General features: G+C 35.8%; 1 protein-coding gene across 50 annotated transcripts in view; it reads left to right on the top strand.

The window, feature by feature from the left end:
• Window positions 1-20687, top strand: part of CLASP2 (cytoplasmic linker associated protein 2) — a 205172-nt gene that overhangs the window by 53477 nt on the left and 131008 nt on the right. For all 50 annotated transcript variants that reach the window (XM_084987576.1, XM_084987570.1, XM_084987575.1 and 47 more), the window contains one exon: window positions 11957-12103. In XM_084987576.1, the coding sequence (XP_084843702.1) occupies window positions 11957-12103 (147 nt within the window). The remainder of the gene's footprint in view (window positions 1-11956; window positions 12104-20687) is intronic.

Raw genomic sequence — 20687 nt, 5'->3', positions numbered from 1 at the left:
GCAACCTCATGGTTCCTAGTCGGGTTCGTTAACCACTGAGCCACGACTGGAACGCCTACCATAATTTTTTTAAGGAAAAATTTCAAACATACCCAGAAATAGAGAGTATATTATGACAAACCTCCATTGTCTGTCACCCATTATCCAGCTTCAGGAAATTATCAATACATAGCCAGTCTTTGTTCATCTGTATTCCTACCTATCTTCCCCTAGCCCTATTGTACTGCTGGACTGGCATGTGTGGGTGTGTGCACATATGCACATTCACTCATACACATATGTAAATTTTTTTTTTTTTTTTTTTGTCTTTTTGCCATTTCTTGGGCCCCTGCCATGGCATATAGAGGTTCCCAGGTTAGGGAGGGGTCGAATTGGAGCTGTAGCTTCTGGCCTACACCGCAGCCACAGCAATGCAGGATCCAAGCCGCGTCTGCAAGCTACACCACAGCTCACGGCAATGCTGGATCCCTAACCCACTGAGCAAGGCCAGGGATCGAACCCGCAATCTCATGGTTCCTAGTCAGATTCGTTAACCACTGGACCACAACAGGAACTCCAAAACATCTTTTTTAAAAAGATTTTTATTTTTCTATTATAGTTGATTCATAGTGTTCTGTGATTTTCTCCTGTACAGCAAAGTGACCCGGTCATATATATATTTTATATATATACACATACATTTTTTTTCTTACATTATCGTCCATCATGTTCCAACACAAGTGACTAGATATAGTTCTCTGCTATACACCGGGATCTCATTGCTTATCCACTTCAAATGCAATACTTTGTATTTGTACTTTGTATTTGTCCCAGTCCATCCTGCTACCTCCCCCTCCCCCTTGGCAACCACAAGTCTGTTCTCCAAGTCCATGAGTTTCTTTCTTTTCTCTAGATAGGTTCATTTGTGCCATATATTAGATTCCAGGTATAAGTGATATCATAGGGTATTTGTCTTTGTCTTTCTGACTTACTTCACTTAGTATGAGAGTCTCTAGTTCCATCCATGTTGCTGTAGATGGCATTATTTAGTTCTTTTTTACGGCTGAGTAGTATTCCATTGTGTATATGTACCACATCTTCCTAATCTATTCATCTATCAATGGACATTTAGGTTGTTTCCATGTCTTGGCTATTGTGAATAGTGCTGCAGTGAACATAGGAGTGCATGTAAGTAAAACGTCTTTTTAAAAGATAATTACAGTACCATAGTCACAACTTAAAAAATTAACCCATAGTATCAAATATTTAGTGTTCAAATTTCCTTGATTGTTTTGTTTTATTTTATTTTTTTCATCGTTTTGCCAGTTTTTGGGCTGCTCCTGTGGCATATGGAGGTTCCCAGGCTAGGGGTCTAATCGGAGCTGTAGCCACTGGCCTACGCCAGAGCCACAGCAACGCGAGATCCAAGCCGCATCTGCAGCCTACACCACAGCTCACGGCCAATGCCAGATCCTTAACCCACTGAGCAAGGCCAGGGATCAAACCCACAACCTCATGGTTCCTAGTCAGAATCGCTAACCACTGAGCCACGACAGGAACTCCTCCCTGATTGTTTTATAAATTTCTTTTTATAGTTTGAATTAGGGTTCAAACAAGGTTCACCATTGTGATTAGTTGATGCATCTCTAAAGTCTTTATTCATCTTGTTCTCTTTTTCTCCACTTGCCATTTCTTTGTTGAAGAAAAAACGTCTATCAGGTGATGTTTTCCCACATACTAGATTTTGTTGATTGAGTTACCATGGTGATTTTATCTTTTTTGTTCTTTAATGTTTTTATATCCTCTATATTTCCTGAAAAAAATGGCAGTTCTGCTAATAGCTGATGACAATCAGATCTGATTTGTTTTTGTTTTGGGGAATGGGACTGGGACACAAATTTTTAGTAATGGTATTATGTATGTACTTACACATACAGTGTCTTTCTCTGTGATATTAATACTGAATAGTAGGTTTAGGTGTTATCAACCTGATTATTCATGTAATGTTCCCCATCAGCCTTTTACTTAATGGTTTCAGCAACCATTGATCCACATTATCTTTTTTAGAGGATTGCATTGTCTCTTCAGTGGTTTAGGTCAAGAATGGAAACAAAGAGACCAGTTAAGAAGTTGCCATTAGCAATAGAAGCAGAGGTGAAACTGGTCTAGTCTTAGATTCGGTGTGGTCACAGAGGTGAAGAGAAGTAAGTGGGTTTGGGATGAAACTTGGAGTTATATACAACAAGACCTCTTGGTAAGTTATCCATGAGGGGCAGAGGAGAACTTGGAATGGGGCTCCTATGTTGTGAATTTAAACAACTGAATAGATGGATACATCATCTACTGGTATGGGGGAAGACTTAGGTAGAACAGGGTTTGGAGATGGTTCTGGAGTTGGATTACCTGTGTCAAATTAGAGATGCCTTTGAAATGCCCATGGGGGAGATGTTTAGTAGGCTATTGAATATATAGGTTTGGAATTCAGAGATGGTCTAGGCTAGAGACAAACATTTGGGAGTTGCCAGCATACAGAATATATTTAAAACTATTGAGAATGGATGAAGCCATTTATAAAAGTGTTGTCTGCAGAGAAGGAAGATATTCAGCCTTAGTAGTTCAGCAAGAGAGGAAGATACTGAGCTATAGGAATTTATGAGATCAGAGGAAAGCCAAGGAGAGTATTCTATCGTAAAAGCGCAGAGTGAAGAGTAGATAACTCAAATGTGTTTGAGTTTTCTGAGACACCTACGATACAGTAGCTTTTATAGGAATTATTGTTTCCTAATTTCAGTTGCCAGTTTAGCTACAAGAGTGTAAAACAATTTGGAAATCCAAAGTCATTTTACTAGTTTTAATTAAAATAAGGAAAGATACAGCTTCAAGTCCAAAGAGGAACTTTGATATAAGAATCTATTTCCTATGAAACAATGTATAGGAGTTCCTGTAGTTGCGTAGTGGAAATGGATCCAACTAGGAACCGTGAGGTTACGGGTTCGATCCCTGGCCTCACTCAGTGAGTTAAGGATCCTGCGTTGCTGTGAGAAAATAGTTTCAAATGATGCAACTGACAAGGGCTTAATCTCTAGAATATACAAACAACTTATACAACTCAACAGCAAAAAAACCAACAACCCAATGGAAAAATGGGCAAAGGATCTGAATAGACATTTCTCCAAGGAAGATATACAGATGGCCAACAAGCATATGAAAAAATCCTCAACATCCCTGATTATTAGAGAAATGCAAATCAAAACTACCATGAGATACCACCTCACACCAGTCAGAATGGCCATCATTAATAAATCCACAAATAACAAATGCTGGGGGGGGGTGGAGCAAAGGGAACCCTCCTGCACTGTTTGTGGGAGTGTAAGCTGGTACAACCACTATGGAGAGCAGTATGGAGGTACCTTAGAAATCTGTACATAGAACTACCATATGATCCAACAATCCCACTCTTGGGTAGATTTCCAGACAAAACTTTCCTTAAAAAAGACACATGCACCTGCATGTTCATTGCAGCACTATTCACAATAGCCAAGACATGGAAACAACCCCAATGTCCTTCGATAGACAGAAGATTGGATTAGGAAGATGTGGGGTATATACACAATGGAATACTACTTAGCCATAAAAAAGAATGGAATAATGCCATTTGCAGCAATACTGAGCAAAATAAGTCAGAAAGATAAATACCATATGATACCACTCATAGCTGGTATCTAATATACAGCACAAATGAATCTTTCTACAGAAAAGAAAATCACGGACTTGGAGAATAGACTTGTGGGGAGGGAGTAGGAGGGATTGGGAGCTTGGGGGTCAATGGATGCAAACTATTGCTCATGGAATGGATTTACAATGAGATCCTGCTGTGTAGCACTGAAAACTATGTCTAGATACTTACAATGCAGCATGACAATGGGAGAGAAAATTATGTATACATGTATGTGTAACTGGGTCCCCATGCTGTACAGTGAGAAAAAAAAAAAAGTGTGTTGGGAGAAATAACAATAAAAAATAAATTTAAAAATTAGTAAAATAAAAAAATAAGTAAATATATGACTTTCATTCAAAGAGTAAAAGAAAAAAGAGAAGGGATTCAATTATGGTAATATAAATTTATTATCTTACCATAACTTTGGGGACTAGTTGTGTTGTGGAATTCAGAATATGACAGGTTATAGAAAAGCGTCTGGGTCTGTACCTTGTAATGTCAAACACATTAACATTTTTGCAGTTAAATGTACAAATTCACAATGATTAAAATAAAGACAATATGTAGTGTCTTATCAGTTCACATCATATTTTGATATAAACTGAATTCAAATCAGTTCAGGTTTTGCCACCAAGTGTATTTAAAAGGACAAAACAAGATAAAGCTGGACTTTTAGAGCTTTTTGTTTTTCAGGCATGCAGATGGTATTGTAGGCCTGTACGATCTTTCTTTGTGCTAAGGATAGTTTCCAAGCATTATATGAAGGAACAAAAGGTTTAAAGCCTCATCCTATTTGGGCTTCTTTTTCTCTCTCTCTCTGTCCCCCACCCCTTATCTTCTCCCTCCTTTCACCTCCTCTATTTCCATCTCTTCCTTCTCTTCCCTTTCTCCTCTTCTTTTATTTCTACCTCTTCCTCCCTTCTATCACCATCTCTTTTTCCTCCTTCATCATCTCCTCCTTCTCCATATTCATCTCTTTTTCCAACTGTCATCAGCTCCTCTCCTCCTCTTTCTTTCCTTTTCCACCATACACATAACCACTTCAGCCTTTTCACTTTATTAGCTTATGTCCTCTAATAACTTTTTGATATATTCATCCTCTTCAGTTTCTGCACCAAAGCATAGTATTGTCATTTTGAAACACTGAAGTGAGAACAGAGGTGTCAACATAATCATGATTTATAGGTTGCTTTCTGTATTTGATCCTTTTTTTTTCTTTACTTAGTAAATGTTATAAAGCGCTTACTATAATGTATCCTAAGTGATTTTTTCCCCCTGATTTGTCTTCCAGTTCACCAGTGATCCCTTGATCAATAGATCTCTCTAATCTACTGATGTGCCTGCCAACTGTTTTGGGTTTTTTTGTTTTTTTTTTTTTTTTTTTTGGCTTTTTTAGGTCTGCGTCTATGCCTTGTGGAAGTTCCCAGGCAGGGGGTCGAAAAGAACTGTAGCTGCCAGTACACCACAGCCACAGCAGTGCCGGATCCTTAACCCACCTGAACAAGGCTAGGGGTCAAACCCATGTCCTCATGGATACTAACTGGGTTCATTACTCCTGAGCCACGAGCAGCTCCCTGTTTTGTTTTTTAAATCTATGTCCCTTTTTTTTAATCCCTGAAGTTATTTTCAAGCTTGCTTAATAAAGCTTCCAAGTATAGTTATTTTATAGTCCATGCTTAATAATTTTAAGATTTAAATTTGAAATTCTAGGACTTTGATAATTCTATGATCTGTTCTTATCATCTATTTCTTTCTATTTATTCTTGCTCATGATGTCTTGTATCCTGTCATGCCGAGTGACCTTTGGAAAATTATTTGTGCAAATAATGTGAGGCCAGAGGGTTTCTTCCAGGAAAATTTTGCTTTTGCTTTGGCTGTTGCTTGAAAGTACTACCCATGAGAGCCTACTGAGTTTGAGGGCCTAAGTGCCTCAGCTGGCCAAGCAGTTGACGTTAATGAAGTCCTCCATTTGATTTACTTATTATCTCTCTTGCTCTCTTTTGAGAAAAGTTTAAAAAGAATAAAAGACTATGAGAAGGTAAGGGCTTACTTATGGTTGACTTTAACCTTGTAAGGATAGTGGTTTGGTACATCATCTTTTGGTGGGAAGTCTCCTATTAGACTTACCATCTTATGTCAATTTTACATTCTGTTTCCTTTGCCCTGCAGGCCTTCAGAAGTTCAAATATTCCACTTTTGCCTTAGTATTTCTTACCATTTGTCAGGTTTTTAAGAAGTTTTTTTTTAAAATGTACATTTAATCCTGTGCTTATAGTTATTTGCCTTTGGTGTTTCATTTTAAATGACCTAGTAACACTTTTACTGGAGATAGAAGGTCTCCCTACTATGAAAAGTGCTATCCTGAGTGCTGTTCTTCATGTTGGAGATAGAGCAGTGGGCAAAACAGGCAAAAGTTCTCACCCTAATAGATAATACAGTTCAGTGGGAGGAGACACATAATAAAATAAGCAAAATTAATAAATGGTAAATGCTAGGGAGAGAAATAAAGCAGGAAGGTGTAGGGATAGATCAGTCATGCCAGAATGTCAGATACTTTTAGTATCCTGAGAGGGACCTCATTGAGAAAATAACAGGTGAATAAAGACTTGAAGGAGATGAGTAAATAGTGTGGCTATGGAGGGGAAGAGCATTCTAGGCAAACAAGTGCAGAGCCCCTGATATGAGTTATAGCAAGGAGACTGTTAGGGCTAGGTTGGAGAGAGAGATGGAGATCAAATAGAACACGAGGTTGGAGAGATCTGCGTGGTACCTAAGGTCTCATAGATTTCGGAGTTCTGGTGGGCCTTTTTATGAAATTATAGGAGGATTTTTAGCAGCAACGTTATATGACTTTCTACAACTTAGGACATTATATTGAGAATAAACTCTAGGAGGCGAAGGTGTTTGGAGCAGGAAGAAGAGTTAGCAATGACTTGTATCCCAGGATTGTTCTAGGTATTGGGGTTATAGCATCAACAAGACAAAGTTACTGCCTACATCCATTCCACCTTCTAGTTCACTCAAAAGAATCTATTATTTCAGGAGGTGGTAGTTGCTATGAAGAAATAAAGGATTTGTTCTGATACTTTATAGTTATTAAGAAAATATTTTAAGCATATAGTATTTATGACCTGTATATGTTAAATTACAAAACATTCTTAATTGGGGGGGCTTGCAATGATGAATTGCTTTTATGAATTCTTCTAGTTTATTTGTGGTCAAAAAAGGTATACGCTGTACTCAGCCATAAAAAAGAATGAAATAATGCCATTTGCAACATGAATGGACCTAGAGATTATCATATTAGGTGAAATAAGTCAGACAGAGAAAGACATGTATCGTGATATTCCTTATGTGTGGAATCTAAAACAGTGATACAAATGAACTTACATACAAAACAGAAATAGACTCAGACATAGGAAAAAAGCTTACAGTTACCAAAGGGGATAGGTGAGAAAGGGGTGGACAGATAAATTAGAAGTTTGGGATTGACATATACATACTACTACGTATAAAATAAACAAGGACCTACTTACAGCCTAGGGAACTATATCAGTATCTTATAATAACCTATAATGGAAAAGAATCTGAAAAAGAAGATATATGTGTCTGAGTGTACATATGTATACGCGTGTGTATGTATGTCTGTATGTATATACACATACATACACATTAAGTTCCCTTGTGGTGCAGCAGTTAAGGATATGGCTGTAGCGTCTTGGGTTGCTGCTGTGGTGTGTGTTTGATCCTTGGCCTGGGAACTTCCACATGCCATGGGTATAGCCACAGAAAAAACAAAACAAGCAGAATACATCTATATAGGTATATAGATATATATCTGTCACTTTGCTGTACATCAGAAACTAATGCAATATTGTAAATTAACCATACTTCAGTTTTTTTTAAAAAGGTACATAACCTTATTGGAAGTGGGTGAAAATTTATTTCCCTCCATGTTTGTAGATGTGTCTGTTTTTCCTTTTAGTTCTTCATTTTTTGATTTATGTATTTGAAGATGTTACTGATGCATAAAAATGTATGGTTCTTATTTTATCGCTCTATTGAATTGGGTACCTTCATCATTATTAAAAAATCTCTATTCAGCTCTATTCTGCTTCTTTAAGGTGCTTTGTTTGAAAGTATTAGCTACACCAACTTTCTTTTGGTTGGTGTTTGCCATAATCTATCTCATCATTTTACTTTTAACTTTTATATGACCCTTAAATGTAAGGTGTATCTCATTTAAGCAACCTAGTTTTTAAAAATTCATTTTTAGAAAATGTACAGCTCAATATCAGAAAAGCTAACAACCCCATCAAAAAATGGGCAGAAGGAGTTCCTGTTTTGGTGAAGTGGAAACAAATCCGACTAGGAACCATGGGGTTGTGGGGTTCAATCCCTGGCCTCACTCAGTTGGTTAAGGATCCAGCATTGCCGTAAGCTGTAGTATAGGTCACAGACGTGGCTTGGGTCTGGCGTTGCTGTGACGTAGGCCAGCAGCTGTAGCTCCCATTAGACCCCTAGCCTGGGAACCTCCATATGCCGCAGGTGTGGCCCTAAAAAGCAAAAAAATAGGGGGGGGGGAGCAGAAGAACTAAACAGTTTTCCAGAGAAAACATACAGATGGCAAAAAATAAACAAACAGAAAAAACCATGCACACATGAAAAGATGTTCAGCATCACTAATTACTAGAGAAATGCAGATCAAACCACAGTGAGGTATCACCTTACACTAGCCAGAATGACCGTCATCAAAAAGTCTACAAACAATAAATGCTGGAGAGGGTGTGGAGAAAAGGGAACCCTCTTACATTGTTGGTGGGAATGTAAATTGGTGCAACCACTATGGAAAACAGTATGGAGATTCCTCAGAAAACTAAAAATAGAACTACCATTTGATACAGCAATCCCACTCCTGGGCATCTATGCAGAGAAAACCATGACTGAAAAAGATACATGTACTCCAGTGTTCATTGCAGCACTGTATGCAATAGCCAAGACATGGAAGCAACGTAAATGTCCATTGACAGAGGAGTGGGTACAGAAGATGAAGTACATATACACAATGGAATATTACTCAGCCCTAAAAAAGAATGAAATATTGGCATTTTTAGCAACATGGATGGACCTTGAAATTATCATGCTAAGTAAAGTTAGTCAGACAGTGAGACACAAACATCACACTGTCACTTACATGTGGAATATAAAAAAAGGATACAGTGAGCTTATTTTCAGAGCAGAAGCAGACTCACAGGCTTTGAAAAACTTATGCTTACCAAAGGAAACTTGGGGTGGAGGGGGATGGACTGGGGGTTTGGGATGGAAATGTTCTAAAATTAGGTTATGGTGATGGTTGTACAACTGTAAATATAATAAAATTCATTTAATTAAACGAATAAAAATTCAGTCAGTCTTTTACTTGGAATAAGTTGTTCATTTACTTTTAAAGTAGTTTCTGATATATTCAATTTTATTTTTGCCATTGTCTTTTATTTCTATTTTATTGTTTTATATCTTTTTGTCTTTTCCTGCTTTTCACTTAATCAAAACTTTTTAATTTTATTTTTATTTTATTTTTCTTCTGTTTGTTTTTTTGATGTCTATATTTACTCTTATTTTAGTAATTAAAATAATCTCTAGGACAGGGATTGTTGGCAAACTTGCTTGCAGGCCAAATCCAGCTGCCCTCCTGTTTTTATTCATATCATTTTATTGAAACACAGCAACACTCATTAGTTTATATATTGCTTATTACTGCTTTAATATTACAGTGGCATAACTGAGTAGCTGCACAGAGAGCCTACATATATGTATGGTTTGCAAAGCCTAAATATATGCTGTGTGGCGCTTTATAGAAAAAAGTTTGCCTTTTCCTGCTGTAGGGCAGTGGTTCTTAAATTTGATTATGCATCAGAATCACTAGGAGGGCTTGCTAATATGCATCTTTGACTTACTACAACCTGAAATAAATTACAGTGTTTACTGCTTCCACAGTAATGCTAAAAGCCTTAGGACCCTTTAACTTTGCTTACCTCTTAGGAGCACTGCTTTATAATCTCACACTGGTAACAACTCAAATGACCATCAGCAATGGAATGGCTATTAATAACTTGTAGTACATTCATACACTAAAAAAACTATAAATAATGAAAATGAATCTTCCATACATTATATTTAGTGAAAAGAAGCTAGGTACTAGAATTCCTGTTGTATGATTCCTTCTCTATAAAGTTCAGAAATGGGCAAAACCAACTATAACGTTAGAAGTCAAGACTGGTTTAGCTTTGGTAGGAAATAGTGACTTTTGGGGGGTCGGTGATGGTGTTTATAGGATGCTGATAATCATCTGTTGATCTGAAGACTGGTTACACTGACAAATTCATTTTGTAAAAATTCATTGAGCTGCACACTTTAATTTGTATACTTTTTTCTCCCTTGTTTTGATTAAAAGGTAAATATTAATTTCCCAATAGTTTGAGAATATTGAGTTAATTAATTTTTAAGTGATAGAGATATTTACTCTTTTCAGTTCTTGTGTGTGTGTAGGAACAGAGAACACTGTTTCCATGGAAACTTCTGGCTACTCAGTGTTTTAGTGCCTATTTCTCTGTAGATTTTTGTGTATTCTAGGTCTCTCTTAGCTACATTTTTTCTTTTTTTTTTAGTATGGTGGTAGCAAAAAAAGTTTTTTTGGAATTATATTAGTGTTTTTAACAAAGCATTTTCTATAGAGCATAGATTTTAATTGATCCACACTGGCTAAGAGCATTATGCTAAAAAAAAAAAAAAAAAGTGTTTTTTAACTGGAAGATACTATTTTTTCCCTACAGGTTGTGCTATTTAAGAAAAACACTTGCTGAAATGGAAAGTGTTTTATATTAGGGTATCTATTTGATTCTTTTTTCCAGTAAATAAAATATTCTTAACACTTGTTTGATCTCTTTTCTTTAAAACATATTTAATAGTTAGGAGTCCTTTGTAGGGATGAATTTATTGTACTTGATTTGGGTGTTTTCATAGGTAAGGGATGCAGCCTAAAAGGAAGAGATTCTAGTATATTCATCTGAAGCCTGTGGTAAAGCTGCTTCTCTGCCTCGCCCATCTTGTTTGTCGTGATTGGTTTGTGCAAGGTCCTAGAGAAAACCGTCTTCTCAGACGAGTAAAATGCATACATCTTAACGATTTAGGCGGTGGATTGGGGCTGGAAGGGTTCATTTTTATACAAGGAGGTTATACTGATGTGGTTATTCATAATTGTTCCAAAAGGAGCTTTGTAGCATATTTTAGAATCATTTGTGAGAACATATTGTTCAGTTTGGTTTCTGCAGCCCAAATAAACAGCAAATTGTAAGATTACAGAGTTAATTGTGCACGGTAATGAGCACAGTGATATTCCGTGTTTTACTGATGCAATAATAAGCACTCCAGCAGAATGACTATTGCATGAAACCTTATATTCTATTTGCAGAATTTTTCATGTGAATTAAATAGGAGAAAACAGATTTAGGATTGTAAACCTTTAGTATTGAATGCTTCTGAAATTTTGATATAAAATAAGGGTTGCAGATACATAGAGAATTTTTTAAATATATGGAGAATTTTTACCTTTCATCTGGCAGTAGCTGCCATAAGATGATGTCACCTTGTAGCTGATTGGCTGTTACAGCACCTAGGGCAGGGAGGAGAAAGAAAAATGCCGGCACAAACCTCAGTGGTGGTTCTGTGGTTGTTTCTGTCTATTTTTGATAGAATCTTTGATTAGTATCATATCTATTGTATTTGGCCATGTGAACTATTCGGAGCATCCTAGGGTGAGGGAAATTAAGAGCTTTCAGAGGAATGAGGCGACTGATTTGCAAACGGATCTGTGATTGTAAGTTGCAGAATCTGGGTATAAGGAAAAAGGCAGGGTGTGCTGGAAGATGCACTATGGGAGGAGCTGGCAGAAAATGCTTATATGAGTAGCAGAGAAATGAAAAATGCTTTTTAGTCTTCTTGGAGTTAATATATTTGGTTTTATGTTTTGACAATATATATAGGTAGAAAATATGATAATATTATAAACCAATTTTAAATTATCTTGAGTTATTTTATGTAGTGTTAGCCAATATATAAATGCTTATTCAAAGGAGCTTTATTTTGCATTATGTATCTTAGAAAGTAATGACTTTGTATATAGCTTTATTCAATTTTTAGTCTTACAGAAAATGGAGCAGAGCTTAGTTCTCTTAAAATAAATTTTTCTAACGCTTTGTGCAGATAAAAGCTTTGATGATGAAGAATCAGTGGATGGAAATAGGCCATCATCAGCTGCTTCAGCCTTCAAGGTTCCTGCACCTAAAACATCCGGAAATCCTGTCAATAGTGCAAGGAAGCCTGGTTCAGCAGGTGGCCCTAAGGTTGGAGGTAATGTAAATCCATTTAAAATCTGATGTGCATGCCTCTTGCCCTTGATATGGCCACATGTACTTAGAAGTTCAGAGGAATATGTTTATTCATGACTGCAGCAGGATTGCAGATCTGGAGAGTCTGTTGCAACACACAGAAAAATGTGCAGCCTTTTCGGAAATGTTTAAAATATTGTATATTTGTATTTCCTGTCAGAACATATGTGAATTTGTGTTTTCTGGGGAGTATTTATTTTTCATTGACCATAAAAAGATATTTAAGGGAGTTTTTTGGGGTTTGGTTTTTTTTTTATTTTTAAGGAGAGGGGAATGAGCAGGGTTTTCAGAATTTGGCTATCAATTTTCATGTACTAAGGCTGTTAAATACTGATTTATATAGTGCTCTTATACATTCATCTAGGGCATGAATATTAAATACTCTAACATTGAAAAATGCTTGAAAATACTGGATATTGAATAATTTGTCACAGTAGGAAATGGGTGGTGGTCAGGTAAAATTGCTTCAAGAATGGTTTCTGGGTTAGATAATAATAAATAGAAAAGGACAGATTTTATGTAATTATATTCCACATGGTACATTCTTTGATCATATTAAAACTGTTTCTAGCATCTTGTTTATCAAAAAATTTTTGACTATTTTTTCATATACTTATTAGAAAGCCATGAGTACTTTTCTGGTGCCAGTTTAACCAGGTCTTTCTGATAAAATGAAACCTAGAAGAAGGGTAAATACTTAATGCTAAAGAGAGTAGTTTCCTTTCTTTTTTGTTAATAAATATATGTGTTAGTTGTAATTGAGGAAAACAGATTTTTTTCTTTGTTTATGATAGCTAGTGGGAAAATCACGATCTTCAGGACTTCTCTTTTTCTCTTTTCGTCTATAATTCTTTTATTAAAAACAAAAAGAGAAAAAAACTATTTTGATAGGGTTCTGTAAGTTGTGTTCTCTTGATCTTTCTATATAGTCAAACATTTTCTGTGTCAACCAATAGTCTAATATAGAAAAATTATTATAAATACTTCATTTTAAATATTTTTAAGTAGTATGTCATATAACTAGCAAGAAAGATGCTATGGTATAGGTATATACGCATGTTTATTTGCATGCATATAAATAAATAGATAAATAAAATATTGTTTAATAGAGATATCTTACTGATTTCTCTGGATATTTTGAGTAATTTTTACTTTAGTATTTTAATTTGTTTTTATTTTGCAAATATGAGTGTATTCTCATCCAAATGAGATGAGATTACTTGATTCTATTATGCATTTACTTAGCTCTCAGAAATAGCAGATGATACTCCGTGGTTTCTTATTTTGTAGCAAATGGCTACCTTTGCTTATTACAAAGGGATTTTTTTTTCTTTGAGTTATGGTTTTCTAATCTATGATGATGTGATAACTATTTTATAAAATTGTCTTCTTTGACTTACAGTGGACTAATATTTGAAATGCATTGTGATAATATTTAACATTTTTGTGAATCTGCATGATGATGATATTTAACATTTTTGTGAATCTGAGCCAGTGGTTTATAATTAGCTCTGATTTTCATGTTTGACTTTCTTTTCTTAGATGAAAATTAATACTGTAGTTTACCTACCAACAGTCACCTAATTCTAATGTAAATCAAATTGAAAAAAATCAAATTTCTAAGAAAACAGCGACTTTCTTAATGCCATCATCCTTCCTGTGGTTTGTAGTCCTACCGCATAAGAGAACATGAGGTAGCTTTTATGATTATAGTCATCAATCACTCATACAGATTTTATCATCCTTCTTGGCAGCGGCCCCCTTGATAAAAATAAGGGGTAGACTTTCATCCTCCTCTTCCTCCTTCTCCTCCTCCTTTTGACAGTTGCATATTCATTCTGCAATTTTTTGTTTTGTGTATTTTGTTTACCACAGCTCATTTTAGGTTCACTGCCCATTTTTCTATCTAAGAAAAAAGCTACTAGCCAGAGGATATTGATACTGCTTCAGAAATAAATGCTTTTCTTGGCTGTTGGTACTTTGAAAATTTTTCATTAGATTTTTTTATTCTTGGCAGAGGCTTATTGCTTTTTAAATTGGTTGTAGAAAGTTTTCTTAGAGTTTTAGAATCTTTCAGTTAGAAGGGACATTGAGAGTCATAGTTCAATTTTCTATTCAAGTATAGTAATCCCTTTCAGAATATTCCTGATAATTGATTATTCAGCATCTAGTTAAATATGTGCTTATGGATTAAAACTTGAAACAAAAACCACCTGAAGTACCACTACATATAGACATAGTCAGCTGATTAATTATGAAGTGCTTTGTTCAAGTTACTTTTATAATTACTTTTTCAGTTATTTTTACACATACAAATATTTTCTTAGGTTGGGAACAGAATTGGCACCCTTCATTGTATAGTTTTGTATACCCTTTTCCTTAATATTTTACCCTGATCATTTTCTCATTGTCTTAAATTATTAATTGAAAACTATTCATGGTAAATAATATCTAGGTTGCTTTCGCTGTTTTATGCTGGTATAAACTGTGCCATCATTCGTTTATGTGTATCTTTCAACACATCTCCATTTATTTCCTTGGAATAAATTTTTAAAGTTTACTGACTCAAAAGGTACAGGGATTTCTTGGTGTTCTTTCAGTTTGGTATAGTATCCTCCAGAAAAGTTATAAGCTATTTCATTTCTGGATAAATTAATTCTTTTTTTTACATTGTATTGAAATCTGCCTCCTTTGTAACTTTGGCAGGGAAGATGAATTATTTGTTAGCACAATACTTTCAAATACTTGAGGTCTCTCTTTATAACCATTTTGTTTTCTAGACTATACATTTTCTTTCTTATAAGTTTATATGCAATAATGGTAATTCAATCCAGGCATTTTATTTGCTACTCCTAGGTATGTAATAAACAGATAGATACTAGTTTCTAATTAAAGTAGCATGGTAGGCGGAGGTATACAATAGTCATATAAGCCATTCACAGTCCAATGAGTTTAACAGGTAAGATTAGTAAAATAAAGTGAGTGTCTTTGGAATCCTGATTGAATCTACTTTTGAAGTTTTGGAGTTTAATTTACTTCTCCTGGAGATACATGTCAAGATTAAAGAGATGTATGCTATTTTTAGCAAAGTATCCTATCCAGTTAATTAAAGGCAGTAGGGCCTGTGTTTAATCTTTAGTGCATATTAGTTTTGTTTTGTCCTTTGGCTCAGTGTGCCAGCATGTTGTACTCGTATTGTAGTTGTGTGGCCCTTAAACTAAGGAGAATTAAAAACAAACAAACAAACAAAAAAAAACAAAGAAAGGAAATTTATGGGTTGTTCCATATCAATATATCACTACTATAAAAGTGTGTATTATGGGGTGTTAAAAGTGTTACCTTTGTGTGGTTTTTTTGTTTGTTTTTTTTTGCTTGTTTTTTGCCTCACCCCTGACATGTGAAAGTTCCTGGGCAAGGGATAAAACCCGAGCCACACTTGCAACCTGAGCGACAGCTTTGGCAACTCACGTAACCCACTGGGTCACAAGGGAACTTGCATTACCTTTGTACTTTGCTAATTAGAATAAGGACAAATTGAATTCCGTTAAAGAGTCCATCTTTTGAATAACATTTGTGACTTCACAAGAAATTTAAATAAACATGTTTTTCTTTATTTTGGCATACAATTGCTGGATATACCTGATTATTTAAAATATTTATATATTTATAGTAGGTAGTAATTTTAAAAAATCTTGGGGGTATTCTTACATGTGTTCTCCTATTTAAACCTCAAAACCTCAGAGTTACTTTATTATCTCAGTTTTACTGATGAGCAAACTAAAGTTTAGAGAATTGAAGCAACTAGAACAAAGTCATGCATCTAGTAAGTGGATGAGGTATAAAAATCACTTTGCTTTATTGCCACTAATCTCACTGGGTAACAAGGATTCTTCTAGATCCTAAAGCTCTGAGATTATAGTCTATAGAAATGATCACTACTTTCAGCATCCATGAATCAATCACTTTAAACCTCAGCTAGTATATTCCCAGCAGAGTAGAATATTTGGAAAGAAGCACACTGGTAATTTTTTCATTATAAATGGAAATGCTTTTTAGTATTTTCTTTTTGAAATGCTATTGTAAAGTTTATTTTCTGAGTTATAATGTCTCTATTCCTGTACCAATTATTTTGACTATTCTTTTTTAAAAATAAAAATTGAATTAGATATAATTGTTTTTGTTTATAATTAGTACAAGATTTTGAGGTTAGTGATTTGTCACTGAGTCATCATGTCTGTAATCATTAAGACATATCACTAACCAAATCATTGATTCTTGAAGTTCTCTTGTTCTCTCTCACTTGCCCATTCATTCAAGAGGACAGAATATTTTCTGTTGTTGCCATCTGATATCAAAGACTACTGTGTAATGGTTTCAATTCTTATAATTGGGTAATTACAGCCTTTTAAAATTCAGTAGTACTTACTCATCTTTATGAATTTTATGTTAGTTTTACTTTATGTATGTCTTACCTGAGGTTTTATTAAAAATGTCTGGAAATTCCCATTGTGGCACAACAGAAATGAATCTGACTAGTATCCATGAGGATGCATGTTCGATCCCTGGCCTCATTTGGTGGGTCTGGGATCGGGTATTGCAGTGAGAAGCAATGTAGGTCGCAGATGAGGCTCGGATCCCATGTGGCTGTGGCTGTGGCTGGCAGCTGCAGCTCTGATTCAACCCCTAGCCTGGGAACTTCAGTATGCTGCAGGTACAGCCCTGAAAAGCAAAAAGAAAAGACTGTCCAAGTATCTGTTCTCCACAGATTATGCTAATCATTTCCATTTTTTCCTGTCATTAAACAGTAAAGTTGTTTTTTCCTTTTAAACAAAGGATCACAAAAATTGGCATATATTTAATTAAAGAATCTCACAGAATTTGTTGTTTAATTTTGCAGTCCAAATTTTTAACTTGTCAACCTCAGTTTCTTGTTTTTGAACTTATGTAAAACCAAGTAAATTTTCTGTTTGTGTGTTTGGTTTTGCTTGTCTCTCTCTTCTTCACCCTAGTGACAGGAATTGATACTAAATCAGAAGATTTTGGCCCTTGAAGGGATCTTTTTTTTTTTTCTTTTTAGGGCCACACCTGAAACATATGGAGGTTCCCAGGCTAGGGGTCTAATTGGAGCTACAGCTGCCTGCCTACACCACAGCCACAACAATGCCAGATCTGAGCTGAGTCTGTGACCTATACCACAGCTCATGGTAACTCCAGATCCTTAACCCACTGAGGGAGGCCAGGAATTGAACCTGCAACCTCATGGATCCTAGTCAGGTTTGTTCCCGCCGAGCTACAGCAGGATCTTAAAAGATGATCTGAGCCCAGTTCAGATAAATAGATTAAACCTCAGCAAGTTAAATGATGTATCTAAGATCATTTAGATATTAGGAGAGATGAAGCAAGAACCCACTATCAGAGTTTTTTCACATATTCTCTGGGTTATCTACTACTGTATCTGATACGTATTTCTTATATTTATTTCATGTAGCAAAACGCTATTATTGATGTTTGGAATTTAAGGATTGGTCAGTCACCATTATGTCTTAAATTATTGTGAATTCCATATCATTCATCATGAGATACCCTGGTGCTCTCTCTTTTAACTGTGGTTTTAAGGCAAATCTAATTTGGATAATTAACTGATAAGCTAGTATAAGTATAAATCACTAAGCTGCCTAATTGCCTACAATGTCTAAGAGTATGTTTTGCTGGACTTATTTCCTTTCATCTCACTTTTGTTTTACTTCTTGTGCAAAAGTTAAAGTCAAAGAAATTCATTGTGTAAGGTTTATTTTTTAAAGCATTCAGAATGTTTAAGAGACAGGAGAAAATAATATAAACAGCCCAACTGTTTTGGTTGAAATTAATAGGCATATTGAAGACCTAATCTCTTCACACATAAGTTATTGTCCTTATCTTCAGGTTTATGGAGAGCCTACTATGTGTAAGGCTTCATGTTAGGCACTGAGGAGACTGTATGGAATGCTCAAGATTTTAAACTTGGAAAGAAATTACAGTATCTGTCCATATTCATTATCCCACCAACCAGTGTTAGTCGTTGTAGTGTTTGACCTTTCCATACTTCATTAGTGTATACTTTTTTTTTTTTTTGTCTTTTCTAGGGCCACACCCATGGCATATTGAGGTCCCCAGGCTAGGGGTCTAACCGGAGCTGTGGCCACAGGCCTACACCATAGCCACAGCAACTCAGGATCTAAGCCACGTCTGCGACCTACACCACAGCTCACAGCAACACCAGATCCTTAACCCACTGAGCGAGGCCAGGGATCGAACCTGCAACCTCATTGTTCCTAGTCAGATTCGTTAACCACTGTGTAATGACGGGAACTCCCAATTAGTCTATACTTTTGACTGAGATTTCGGCATTAGAAAATTATAGTCTCATATGGCAGGCCAATTGATTTCACTTTGCCTCGGAAAGGAATGAAATATCCTTAATATAGATTGCACATGTGAGAGATTTTTCCATTAGTTAGACTCATTATACTTGATCCATAAAAAGTAGAAGTTTGTAATAACTTACAAATCCCAATTTTTTATTTATTACATATGTTATATTGAATTGGTAAGAAGCATTATTTCTATGATGGGCATGTTGTAAATATAATTTCTTTTTTTATAGAAAACGACATTTTTCTTTTATAGAAACAATTCATGTGTTTCTTACTAATAAGATGCATAATTTGCTTTTTTAAAATATAAAAGGCATCCTCGCTGTTGACAAGTCAAAGGATGAGAGACTTTGAAAAAAAAATCTCTCATGGAGTTCCCATTGTGGCTCAGTGGTAACGAACCTAACTAGTATCCATGAGGATGCGGGTTCAATCCCTGGTCTTAGTGAGTTAAGGATCCAGCATTGCTGTGGCTGTGGTGTAGGCTGGCAGCTGTAGCTCCTATTTGGCCGGTAGCTTGGGGGCCTTCATATGCCATAGGTGTGGCCCAAAAAAGACCAAAAAAAAAAAAAAAATCTTTCATAATATCTTGCCTCTCAAATCCATTGCCCTGAGTAACCACTGTTATGTGTGACCTGTACCGTACACACACATCTTATTCCATGTTCATTTGTGTAGGTACTCAGATTAGATTTTTTTTTTTGCTTTTTAGGGCTGTACCTAAGGCATATGGAATTTCCCAGGCTAGGGGTCAAAACGGAGTTAGAACTGCTGGCCTACCCCACAGCCATAGCAATCCAGATCTTCAACCTACAGCACAGCTCTCAGCAACACCAGATCCCCAACCCACTGATCGAGGCCAGGGATTGAACCTGAATCCTCATGGATACTATTCGGATTCATTTCCACTGAGCCACAACTGGAACTCTCAGATTAGATTTTGTTTTTGACCACAATAAACATATTAGTAAGCATTTTGCAACTTGATTTTTTTTTTTCCACAAAACATTTTTCCATCCTTCAGCATCAAGAATGAGGGGAAGTTCCTGTTGTGACTCAGTGATAATGAATCTGACTAGTCCATGACAATGCGGTTCAATTGCTGGCCTTGTTGGCCTTGTTCGGTGGGTTAAGGATCCAGCATTGCTATATGGCTATGGCGTACGCTGGCAGCTGCAGCTCTCATTTGACTCCTAGTCTGGTTACTTCCATATGCCACAATGGCAGCCCTTAAAAAAAAAAAAAAAGAAGAAAAAAGAATGAGAGAGTTCCTTTGTGGCTTAGTGGGTTAAGGATCCTGCATTGTCACTGTTGTGGCTCCAGTCACAGCTGTGGCACTGGTTCAGTCCCTGGCCCAGAAACTTCCACATGCTGCAGAAAGGAAAAGAAAAAATAATTGGAGTGATCATTTTCCTTTTATAGCTATACAGTATTCCACATTATTGACATACCATGATTTAATAAACTATTTCTCTGCCAGTATCATTCAGGTTGTTTGCAACTTTATGCCATTAGGAAGAATGCAGATGTCCATGTACTTATGTATTTGGACATTCTGGTGCTTCTAATCTGTAGAATAGACTCCTCTAAATGAGGTTTCTCAGTCAGAGGTTGTTTATGCTTTTAATTTTATTAAAGACATTGTTTTAACTTCTCCATCATTGACTATAACAGCCTTATTAATTATTGTCATTTTGATAGGTGAAAAATGGTGCTTCTTCTTTCTTTTAATTTGCATCCACCTATCTATTCTGCCAGCAACTAACAAATGTTCAGTAAAGTTTTTAGTGTGCTACCACTTTTGTAATCTCTGGGAAATATCAGTGAGCAAAAACAAAGACCCTATCTGCATAGAGTTTATATTGTAGTAAGACTGAGAATATTTAAATGCAGTAATAGCAATTAGCATATTCTCTTGTATACATTGTAATTTGCTGTTGTCCATTTTTTTATTGAGCTGTTTTGTCTTCTCATCAATTTGTTGCAATGTTTAATTGGCCTTTTATTCTTTTTTTTTTTTTTTTTTAGGGCTGCACCTGCAGCTTATGGAGGTTCCCAGGCTAGGGGTCAAGTTAGAGCTGCAGCTGCTAGCTTACCAACTCGGGGCCCACGACCTGTACTGCAGCTCACAGC

The sequence above is a fragment of the Sus scrofa genome, chromosome 13, assembly GCF_054392235.1.
Source record: "Sus scrofa isolate SSC_HxYL_T2T_F1_AM1 chromosome 13, Sscrofa_HxYL_maternal_Yorkshire_Landrace_v2.0, whole genome shotgun sequence".
NCBI lineage: Eukaryota > Metazoa > Chordata > Mammalia > Artiodactyla > Suidae > Sus > Sus scrofa.
The sequence above is the reverse complement of the archived record's forward strand: the minus strand, read 5'-3'. Positions and strand labels throughout refer to the sequence as shown.